This window comes from Suncus etruscus, chromosome 4 (genome assembly GCF_024139225.1).
Source record: "Suncus etruscus isolate mSunEtr1 chromosome 4, mSunEtr1.pri.cur, whole genome shotgun sequence".
In the NCBI taxonomy this organism is placed as follows: Eukaryota; Metazoa; Chordata; class Mammalia; order Eulipotyphla; family Soricidae; genus Suncus; species Suncus etruscus.
Genome location: NC_064851.1, coordinates 491,512 through 502,617, shown reverse-complemented (window position 1 = coordinate 502,617; position 11,106 = coordinate 491,512). Strand labels below are relative to the sequence as shown.

The window sequence follows — 11,106 nt, the reverse complement described above, 5'->3', positions numbered from 1 at the left end:
GCGGGGCGCGGGGAGGAGGGAGGGGACAGGGGCGAGGCCCGTCCCGGCTGGGCTGTGGGCGCGGGGCCCTGTTCCCGCAGTGCTGGGACCGGACCGGGCGAGCCCCGCCAGGTGCCCCTCGGCCACCCAAGCGCGGCTCCTCCCGGGCGTCTAGACCCCCCAGATGCGGAAAGGAGGATGCTGGGGCCCCTTTGCCACGGCATCTGGAGAGCAGTGGGTTAGTGGGCCCGGGCTGGGCCTTCAGGGACGTAGGCCCAGAAAGACCCCAACATGCCCAAGCCCAACCGGCAGCTCCGTGCTGGGTCCCCTCTCGGCCCCTGCCCTTGCTGCGTCTCTCCCCTGCCCCTGGCACCCCCCAAACCAACCTCCCACCGACACCTCGGCCCCCAACCACGGCCACATCCATCCGCCCTCATACACCCCAGGATGCGCCTCGGATGCACCCCGCCACTGGCTATCGGAAAGGAAGTGCAGAGACAGCGGAGGCCCACGGAGTGTTTAATGCGCGGCTGTGGAAAGGTCCGTCCATCCGTCCAGCTGAGGCGTCTCGGCTCAGCACAGGAAGCCTGGGCCGGGTTGTCCTTCCTGTCCCCCGAATCTCCCCGCTCCAGCTGTCCCTGCATGTCCAGCTGCCCCCCACAGGCCGCAAGGTCCCTCCCGGCGTGCCCACGGGGTCGGGAATTAGAAGGGACTCTCAGCAGCTCCTTCTTGGTTAAAGTGCCAGGCCCGAGCTCGCCCCCAGCACAAGGAACAGGTGGTGGGAAGGACCCCCCAAATTGGCGAGGGGTCCTTCCAGGCTGTCCTGCAGGTACTTCTTGGAGACCCTCCACTGCCCCTCCCAGCAGTGCTGCGCTCACAGATGGGGCCCCCGAAAGCTAGCGGGTGGCCCTGAATCCCGCGCATAGGGGCATCTGGTTCCTCAGTCCCTGTGACACTGGCCTGGCAGGGAGGCCGCCTCCCACCCCACAGCCCAGACCAGACGCAGGGCAGGCTGCCAGGGGGCACGCAGTCCAGGATCAGGCGCCACCATCGGCCCTCCCAGTTCTGTGGTGGGAAGACGGACAGTGCATGGGAGGGACCCTCCGCCAGGTGGGGACCAGCAGGCCAAGGCGGGCACTGCCCAATGGGGGAGACACCTGGGTGCCCTCCGGCAGAGCAGCAGCAGAGACAGAACTGTCCTGCCCAGAAACCAGTGGGTGGGGTGGCAGGAGTGGACTTCAAGGCTGGGCTCACGCCGCCCCCTAGTGGCCCCGGACACACCAGCAGGGAGTGGCTGTGGCCAGGTGGGTAGGAGGTGCAGGGGCAGCCGCTGGGTGAGTCCAACTGGGACCTACTAGGCCCGCTGAGGCGGGCAGGAGGGATGAAGCTCAGGGTAGCACATCGGCCTGATGCCACCTTTATGCTGAGACGATGTCAGGCTGGGGTGGTGAGACATCTGGGGATGGTTCAGCCTGAGCTGCCCAGAGGGAAGCCACGGGAACCAGGGACCTAGGTGGGGCACAGGACGGCCTGCAGGTCCTTGGGCAGAGATCTGACTGCCGTCTCGATGTACAGCCTTGCCCGCTGCAGTGTGGCCGCCTTCACGGGGACCTGGTGGCCTTGTGCACGCACCTGTGGGACGGTGGTGGAGGTGGGGCAGAGACCCCGGACAGGAGGGCACAGGGACAGGAAGGGGGGCCGGAGAGATAGCACAGCGGTAAGGCGTTTGCCTTGCACATGACAGATTTGGGATGGACCCAGGTTTGATTCCTGGCATTCCATATGGTTCTCTGAGCTTGCCAGGATTGATTTGAGTGCAGAGCCAGGAGGAACCCTGAGCATCGCCAGATGTGGCCCAAAAACCAATCAATTAGTAAATAAATTAATTAACTGTTTTTAAAAAATGGAAAGACAGGGAAGGGAGGGGCCGGAGACGCCGACACTCACCAGCTTCTCTCGAAGCTTCAGCACCAAGTCGACAATCTCTACCTCGGACTTGTCCTTCATCCAGCTCTCCAGATTCTGCTGGGACAAGCGCTGTGGGTGGACCCTTGTCCACAGACCTTCCCCATGCCCCACAGTGTCCCAGGCCCTGTGCCCTGCTGTGCCCTCACTGCCTCGCAGATGGCTTCCAGGTGCCAGGCTTCCAGCTTCTGGGCCATTTCCTTGTGCCGCTGCCGGAACCAGCCGTCAAAGTGGGGGGACTTGAAGAAGCGCCTGGGGGACGGGGCAGGGGGCGGCAGCTGGGAGCAGATCCCTCTGGGAAAGACAGCCTTCCCTAGCCCCACGCCCCATCACCCACCTGTAGAGGCCCCGCCAGTCGCCCCTGAGGACGCAGCTGAGCCGGGGCCCCGCCTGCTCCAGGCTGCACAGAAAGTGGTCCTGGCGGAAGGGCCCAACCTGTGGGGGCGTCTGGGGCGAAGGGTGCGGGGTGAGTGGGTGAGGGGGGACAGGGCGGGCAGTACCCCACCGGTGCCCCTCCATGGCCCACCTTCCAGGGCAGGACACTCTTCTGCAGGGGCATGAGGCTGGCCATGTAGTGCTCCTGGGAAGGAGGGCACGGGAGTCAGCCCGGAGAAGCCCCCACGTCCCCTGCCCGGCAGCCCCCTAGGACCTCACCAGAGGGACGATAAAATTCTGCGTGAGCTCCAGCAGGTGGCGCCGCAGCAGTGCCGACAGCATCTCCGAAGGCCTCTTTTTCTGCACGCCCTGCAGCAGGGGCGATGCTGAGCCCAAGGCCCACCCTGCCCACAGGCCCACCTGCCCACCTTTGCTCCCATCACTGCCCTACCTTGAGCAGCCGCCGCAGCAGCGCTTTGTCGCGGTGCAGATGTGCGGTGTGTGCCGTGTACAGGCCTGCAGGAGGGCAGAACTGATGGGGCTACCACCCCGAGCCCCCCTCTGGAACCCCCTACCTCGGGTGGGTGGCGTCCGGGACACACCAACCTGGCTTAGTGTCCAGGGCCTTCAGCCTTGACGGCTTCTTCAGCTTAACCTGCTTGGGAAGGTCCCCTAGGAGGTGCGAGGCAGGACCCGGAAGGCTGACCCCAAGTGTCCTCCCTGCAGGGCCGGGGGCACTCACAAACCCTCGGGGGATCCTTCAAGCTCCGCTCCCTGGCCTTCCCAAGCCCCTCCATATCTCTCCCTTTTCACTCCCTCTCTACTCCTCAACCCTCTCCAACCTCCTGCCCCTCTCTGGCCCATCTCACCTGACATCTTGGGTTCCCCAATACGGAGAATGTGAGGCCAGTGCTGGAGTGTTTTGATAAAGAAAGGGTTTGTGACCCCCAGGACCACGTTTGGTCTAGAGAGAGAGAGAGCGATGGAGGGCAGGAGGGAGGGAGGGAGGGAGGGAGAGGAGGCCAGGGCGGGCCGGGGTGGACGGCAGGTGGGCACAGGGCAGCGTACGGGGCCTGAGTGCGCGTGGCGAACTCCTTGAACTCGCTGTCGTGGATGGTGAAGTAGGGCCTGAAGTCGCAGCAGAACTTGAGCGGCTGCAGGCAGCTGAGGGGAGCATGGGCAGGGCGCATGAGGGAGCAGGGCTGGCCGCAGCCCCGCGCCCCCACCCTGTGACTCTCCTACCTGGTGAGGGCCAGCACCATCTCGGAGGACGCGGCAGGGGATGGCGCCAACACCAGCAGGGGCTCCCCGAGCAGCAGAAGCTCCCACAGGGTCTGTACATGGGTCAGCACCGGCTGGAAGCACCTGGGTGTACGCGGGCAGGGCATCTGGTGGGCAGGTCCTGCCACACACCTACCCCATGCTTCCTCCAGCTTCCTCCCTCCCGCATGGCTCACCTGAACAGGTCCAGCTCGTGGACGCTGGCAAGGATCACTGGGGCGGGCAGCAGGCTCTGAGGAGGGGGACGGCGGGGGGGGGGGTCAGCCTGAGGACAAGGCTAGTGCTCAGGAAGCCCCAGGAGCGCCCCAAGGTCACAGAAGGATAAGGGCCTCCCTTCCCCCAGCCCTGCACAGAGACCAGGCCCCTTCCCAGCAGGCAGGAGGGAGGGAGGGGTGAGGCCAAAAGAGCCAGTAGAGAGCAAGGAGGAGTGAGATTGCCAGAACCCAGCAGGCAGGAGGAGGGTGAGGCCTGGAAGAGGGGTGAGATAATGAGAACCTAGTGGGCAGCAGAAGGGGTGAGGCTGGGAGAGCCCAGCAGGCAGGAGAGAAGGGTGGGATGAGGCCAGAGAGCTCAACAGACTGGAGAAAGGGGTGAGGCCCTAAGAGCTCAGCAGGCAGGAGGAGGGGTGAGATTGTGAGAATGCAGTAGGCAGGGGGAGGGGGGAGGCTGGGAGAGCCCAGCAGGCAGGGGGAGGGGCGAGGCTCCTAGCACCTAGCTGCTGCTCACCTCCTGGTCCTGCTGCTCCCCTGGGCTGCAGTCAGGCTTGTCCACCCTGGCTGGGATGTGAACCTGCGAGGCCAAGGATGTGCTGAGGCGAGTGAGGGTCGGCCAGCCGTCACTGGGACCTGCGGCCACCATCCGCCAGCACCTCACCTGCAGCACCACTCCCAGCACCGGCAGGTTCAGTGTCTGCCCGGGAACGGGCGCCGGCCACTGGTCGATCTCATTGCACACTGCGGACAGGGGCAGGCGGTCAGGCCCAGGGAGGCAACGGGTTGGCCACAACGAAGGCCCCCCAGGCCTAGGCCCCTCACCTGCTTCCAGGCAGGGCACCAGCTTGTCGAAGTACTCGGGGGCCATGAGGCCCAGCAGTGCCTGGAACAGCCGCACCAGGGGCAGGCGGGAGAGCAGCACCAGAGACTGTGGGCGCGGGCAGTGAGACGCTGCGGGCCTTGGGCGCCGACAGGGGCAGGGACGCCCCACAGTGGAGGAGGTCGGTCCGGCACAGGACAGGGACAGTGCCCGGGTGGGGGGCCAGGGAACAACAAACCCCCAGCTATAGGAACCGGACGTGAGACAGCTGGATCCTGGGCTCCCGAGGGAAATATAGTGGCCAAGCTTCTGGCAGTGACCCCACCCCAACCCAGGGCCAAGCACTCTGTCATACTTCTACTTTAATTTTTCTTTTTTTGGTATTTGGGTTACACCCAGCAGTGTGTTACTCCTGGCTCTGCACTTAGGGGTCATTCCAGCAGGGCTTTTTTCGGGGATGGGGGTCACACCCAGCAGCGGTGGCGGCACTGAGCTCAGAAATCACCCCTGGCAGGCTCGAGGGGACCTTATGGAATGCCAGGAATTGAACCACCGTCTCCTGGGTTGGCTGTGTGCAAGGCAAACATCTTGCCCCTGTGCTATCTCTCTGGCCCCTTGAAGGACCCTATGGGATGCTGGGGATTGACCTGGGTCAGCACATGCAGACAAATGCCCCACCCGTTGTGCTATCTCTCAGGCCCCTCATTACTTTTGTTTTGGGTCACACCCAGCAGTGCTCTGGGTTTATCCTGGCTCTGAACACTCAGGGATCTACACTCCCAGCAAAGTTCAGAGGACCCTACGTGGTGCTGGGGAACAGACCAGGGAGGACTGCGGGTGCGGGAGCCGCCCTCCTGCTGTACTGGGGCTCTGGCTGATTCTGGACTGCAGTGAGAGTGTGACCAAAGAGGGGAGTGACCGGGCCAGCAATGTATGGGTCAGCAGAGGGGTGGGCCCTATTTTCTACAAAGCAGGACACATGTACCCCCCCCACAGGCCAGGCCTTGTTCCTAGAGAGGGAGCTCCACTTGGTGCTGAGCGGTTGGGGGTGTCTGGCCCGGTCCCTACCTTTTGGAAGTAGCCCCTTTGCACGGAGCTGTCCCGCACCTGCCGGAAGTACACATAGCCGAAATAGTGCGCTGGCTCCCTCTAGGGGAAGGTACAGGTGAGGTGCTGGTCCCTTCTCCCTACGTCCTGTCCCCCACTCCTCTTCCCTCCTGACAGGGCCAGGTGCCACAGAAGCGAGACAGGGTGCCGGGACCAGGAGAGCCCAGGAGGTCCCATAGCGACTGACTATGGGCCTTGGTGTGGACGTCAGCAGGTGCTGGGTCGGGCGAGCTATTCTGTCTGCAGGGGCTGAGCCAGGCCCACTGGGGACCGGAGTGTCCCTGGGGGAGCCCCCTCCACCCTCCGTGTCCGTCTAAGGAACCCTCCAGCTCACAGCTGTGGGCGTCCAGCTGTTGTCCTCTGGCTGGGAAATACTCACCTGCAACCACGGGGGGACCCCGCTGTCATAGAGCCGGTCCTCACTGTGCCATGCGGTCCTGGGCCCTCCACACTGGCGAATGCGGAAGCTGAACTGGGTGTCCCCAAGGCAGCCTGGGGTAAAGCGGACGACTCCTAGCGTCATGGCTGGGGCCACCCCTGACAGCATTTAGGGGCCTAGCAGTGAGCTGGGACGAGTGGCAAGGCCTAGGGAAAGGCCCAGCCCTTGGCCGCCTCTACTTGGTGCCCACTCCTGGCACCTGGCAGCCTCTCCTGGTGCCCACTGGTCTCAGGACCAACCATACACCCAGCTCAGTGGTAGCAGTGGACTCTGGTCTTGGCCACAGGCCCCACCCGCACCTTCCCATCAGGTCCGGCCTCACCTCCTCCAGCCCCACTGCCTCCAGGCTACACTTCTGCCAGGCCCTGCCCATCACATTCAGACCCCACTTCAGCATCTCCTCCAGGCCCTGCCCACCCACTCCAGGCCACGCCCGCTTCCTTCAGGTCCCACCCCTCGTCCTAATAAGACATGCCCACTCCCCAGGCCACTCCCACCTCCAGTCATTCAGGCCCCGCCCACCCAGTGGCCCCTACCTGAGTGGGAGTCCGGGAAGGACAGGTAGCAGATGCTGCTCTTCTGAAATACACGCAAGGCAGTGAGAGCCGGCCCACCCCTGGGGTACGCCTGCTCCTGAGGGGGGCCGGAGACTCACCTCCTTGTCCGTCAGGCGGCAGTTGCTGGGGTACACGAGCTGCAGGACAGACGAGAGCACAGGCTGAGAGGGCAGCCCACAGGGAGGGCATCTGGAGGCTTCAAGTCTGCCCCCGCCCTGGCGCTGGCTTGTGGTGTGTGTCCAGGGCAGGACTTAGCCCGTCCCTGCTCGCCCCCAGCCGTGTGATGTTTGCAGGGAGGGAAAGGCTGCCTCAGGGGCCATAGCACGCTCCTAGAACGGGGCCAATCACCTAGCGCGGAACCAAACAGACATGGCTGTTTTCTGGGGCCTGAGTTTGTACCCAAATAAGTCGGGCTTGGAGCAAGATGGGGTGACCCTGGCTGTGGCCAGCTCCTGGACGGCCTAGCGGTGGCAGGCTGGGGGGAAGGGACTCTGACCAGTCAGTCGTCAGCCTAGGTCCCAGATAGGCTGGGATTTGGGGGGGCCCCAGCAGCTGAGATGGGGAAGCCAGAACCCTCCCTAGCCCCCTTCAGCCTGGTTTCTGCCTGACACGCAGGCTTCCAAGTGCCTTCCGCAGAGATCCCCAATCCCTTCTTCGTGGGGTCCCCATGGAGCAGAGGGCAAGCTACATGCAAAGGTCTGATCCCCGTCATGCTGGGAAGGGGCCAGGAATTGTCGCCTCTTGGGAGGAGCGAGGGTCAGCAGCAGGGCTCCTGCTCTATGCCCTAGGAGGGCTCTGTGACACAGTGCTCTCTCCCATTGTTTTTGTGTCATACCTAGTGGTGCTCAGGGGTTACTCCTGGCTCTGCGCTCAGAAGTCGCTCCTGAAGGATCAGGGGACCATATGGGATGCCGGGATTGGAACCACCATCTGTCCTGGATCAGCTGCGTGCAAAGCAAATGCCCTACCACTGGGCTATCACTGTGATCCTTATCAGCACTTTCTTTTAGGGGGGATTGTGCGGGTGACGCACAAGGACCATGCAGGGCCAAAAATCAACTCAGGTTTGGCTTCGTGGAAGGACTCCTAGACTATCTGGGCCAACCCCCCCTTTTTTTTCATATCTAGTGAAATTCTGGAACAACACCTAACTCCACTAAGGTACCAGCGGTCACTCCCAGGAAGCATACGGGTGAAGGGAGGTGGCAAAAATGAAGATTAAACCCAGGACTGAAGAATGCAAAGCGGAAACCTCAACCCTCAACTTTTAGCATCTTATCAAACTGCCTTTCTTCCTCTGCATTTGACTATGATGTCTCTGTTACTCATAAGCTCTGGCTCTGGGGTTCCCCCAACAAGCCCCTACATAAGCTGCCAAGTCTCAGCAAAGACTTAGACATCCACACACACAGAGATTCTTTTTTTTTTTTTTTTGGTTTTTGGGTCACACCCGGCGATGCTCAGGGGTTACTCCTGGCTGTCTGCTCAGAAATAGCTCCTGGCAGGCACGGGGGACCATATGGGACACCGGGATTCGAACCAACCACCTTTGGTCCTGGATCGGCTGCTTGCAAGGCAAACGCCGCTGTGCTATCTCACCGGGCCCACACACAGAGATTCTTAACAGGCTTGCTTAGAATTCACTTTCTGGGGGCCCAGAGAGATAGCACAGCGGCGGTTGCCTTGCAAGCAGCCGATCCAGGACCAAAGGTGGTTGGTTCGAATCCCGGTGTCCCATATGGTCCCCCGTGCTTGCCAGGAGCTATTTCTGAGCAGACAGCCAGGAGTAACCCCTGAGCACCGCTGGGTGTGACCCCCCCCCAAGAAAAAGTGATCTAAAAAAATACATTCTTTCTGAATGGTTGTATCATTCAGAAAATTACATATGTGAATGAATTCCTTAAGAAACAACTTTTTCTTTTCTTTCTTTTTTGTTGGGTTTTGGGCCATATTCAGTGGAGCTCAGGGGTTACTCCTGACTCTGCTCACAAATCACTCCTAGCAGGCTCGGGGGACCAGATGGGATGCCAGGGATCAAACCCGGGTCTGTCCCGGATTGGCTGCATGCAACACAATTGCCCTACTGCTGTGCTATCTCTCTGGCCCCCAAGAAACAACTTTTTGAGATAGTACTTGCCTTGCACGACATGGCTCACCTCCCCCTCACCATCTCGATTTTTGTTTTGTTTTGTTTTGTTTTGTTTTTTTGGGTCACACCCGGCTATGCTCAGGGGTTACTCCTGACTCTACGCTCAGTACAGAAATCGTTCCTGGCAGGCTCAAGGGACCATATGGAATGCCAGGATTCAAACCAGGGTCGATCCCAGTTGACAGCTTGCTAGGCAAACGCTCTACTGCTCTGGCCCCAGCATCTCTTGATGGAGCCAGAAAGGTAGTATAGTGACTTGTCCTGCATACAATTGACCTAGGTTTGATCCCCAGCATCATCTTTGGTTCCCCAGTACTCACAGGAGTGACCCCTGAGAACAGAAGCAAATGCCTTACCTCCTGTCCTAATCCCTCTAGTCCACCGACCCTGGTTTGATTCTCAGCACTGCATGGGCCCCGAGCACAAACACTGCTGGGTGTTGAGGAATGACCAAGCACCACCTGGTGTGAGCTCCCCAAATAAAATATGTAAAGAAAAGAATCTCCTAACCTTTTGAGACTGAATGACGAAAAAGTTGGGTAACAGTAACAATGTCAGCTCTGTCACCAGAGCAAGCCTGTGGGACTGCTGCAGGGCAGAGGACCCCCAAGAGCCAAGTCGCCTCCAACCAGCCTGTGGGTCCGGGGCTCACGAGGCACACCGGCAACCCCAGGGGTTCGCGAACGTGCTGACGCCCATTCCAGCCCCTGGTCAGCCCAGGTCCCTCAGGACAGACTCCCTCTCAGCCTCTTCTATACCTGGTGCTAGGGGAACAGGTATTGGACGCACCCCAGGTGGGATCGTCAATGAACAACAGGGTCCCGGTGAGGTAGCTGGGGGCACGGACAGGAAAGAGATGGTTTGCAAACTTGAGGTGCCACTTGGTTCTCGCTGCTCTGTGCTGGGGGAGTGGTTCCCAGTTGGCTGCATGCGAGGCCGGTGCCTTCCTCCGTACCCACTATCGCCTCAAAACCTTAGCATCACTTCCCGTTGCGCGGTGTGTTTGGGGCTCTCCGTGGCAGCGCCGGGGATCACGCCTGGCTGGGCTCCGCGGGGGAACGGTCTGTGCCGGGGACTGAACCCATCCCGGGGAGGTGGGCCCGCGAAAGACAGCCACCGAAGCCCTGCGAGCTCCTTCCAGCCAATGGAGAATCAAAGTGCTCTCCCCCGCCCTCCCCGTGGGAAGCCATGGCAACCTTCCCTACTGCTGGCGAGGGACACGCGAGGGCACAGACTGAGCCCTGGGAAGCCCGCGCGGGCTCCGGACCGCCCCTTGGCTCCGCCGCCCCCGCCGGACCCGCCCCTCTCTCGGCCTCCGGGCTCGGCCCGCCCACCGCAGACCGCACGCGACTTCCGGTTCCGCCCACACAGAGCAGCGGCCTCACCTTGCCCTTCGCCGGGCCCCGCCCCGACTTCCGGTCCCGCCCACGCTGGGGCCCGCCCCTCGGTCGCACGCCCCGCCCCTCGAGGCCCCGCCCCTCTATTGACCTCCTGGCTCGGCCCGCCCACCGCAGGCCGCACGCGACTTCCGGTCCCGCCCACACGCAGCGGCCGGCCTCACCGGGTCCTTCGCCGGGCCCCGCCCAGACTTCCGGTCCCGCCCCATTTGCATCAGTTTCGCCCTACCTATTGCAGCTGCGCCCTGGCTTCCGGTCTCGCCCACGCCGGGGCCCGCCCCTCGGCCTGCCCCGCCCACCGCACGCCCCGCCCCTCGAGGCCCCGCCCCGTCCCTCACCTCCAGCGCTTGGCCCAGCTCCAGGTCGAAGGTGACGACGCACACGCACTCCAGCCAGGCCGAGAAGCGCGCCCAGGGCGCCGCCGGGTCCCGCGCCTCCGCGGAGGCCGTGTCGACCCGGCCGCGGGCCCGCGGAGGCTCGGCGCCGCACGGCGCGTCCATGGCAGCCGCGCAGAGGCCGGCAGTCCGTTGCCGCGGGAGACGGCCTGGGCGAGCGCGGCCCCAGCGCCGCGAGCAGTCGAGTGCCGGCCGGGCGGGCCAGAGCGGCCGCGGAGCAGCACCCCTGGCGGCCGGAGGAGCGCGCTGCGCCACTCGCCGCGCTCTGCTCGGCTCGGCTCGTCTCGGCTCACCACCGGGGGACCTCCGCGGGCTAGAGCGGCCCGGCGGGGCGGGACTTCCGGGGCGGTGGGCGCCGGCGTGCAGGTGCGCGCAGGTGCCGGCGCGGGAGGCGCAGCTCCTCTGCGATCGGGGACCTCGGGGCCGCCCC

At 63.1% G+C, this 11,106-nt stretch overlaps 1 protein-coding gene across 1 annotated transcript; it reads right to left on the bottom strand.

The window, feature by feature from the left end:
* Positions 1-482: 482 nt before the first annotated feature.
* Positions 483-10,781, bottom strand: DENND6B (DENN domain containing 6B). The gene is made up of 20 exons (XM_049771648.1): positions 10,620-10,781; positions 6,834-6,872; positions 6,715-6,757; positions 6,119-6,231; positions 5,701-5,781; positions 4,635-4,740; positions 4,474-4,553; positions 4,327-4,389; positions 3,777-3,832; positions 3,562-3,684; positions 3,388-3,483; positions 3,189-3,283; positions 2,926-2,991; positions 2,771-2,835; positions 2,599-2,688; positions 2,471-2,524; positions 2,282-2,391; positions 2,094-2,196; positions 1,927-2,001; positions 483-1,611 (listed from the first exon to the last, which is right to left on the bottom strand). Exons 1-20 carry the CDS (start codon positions 10,779-10,781, stop codon positions 1,489-1,491), a joined length of 1,743 nt encoding a protein of 580 aa, XP_049627605.1. The 3' UTR covers positions 483-1,488.
* Positions 10,782-11,106: the final 325 nt, after the last annotated feature.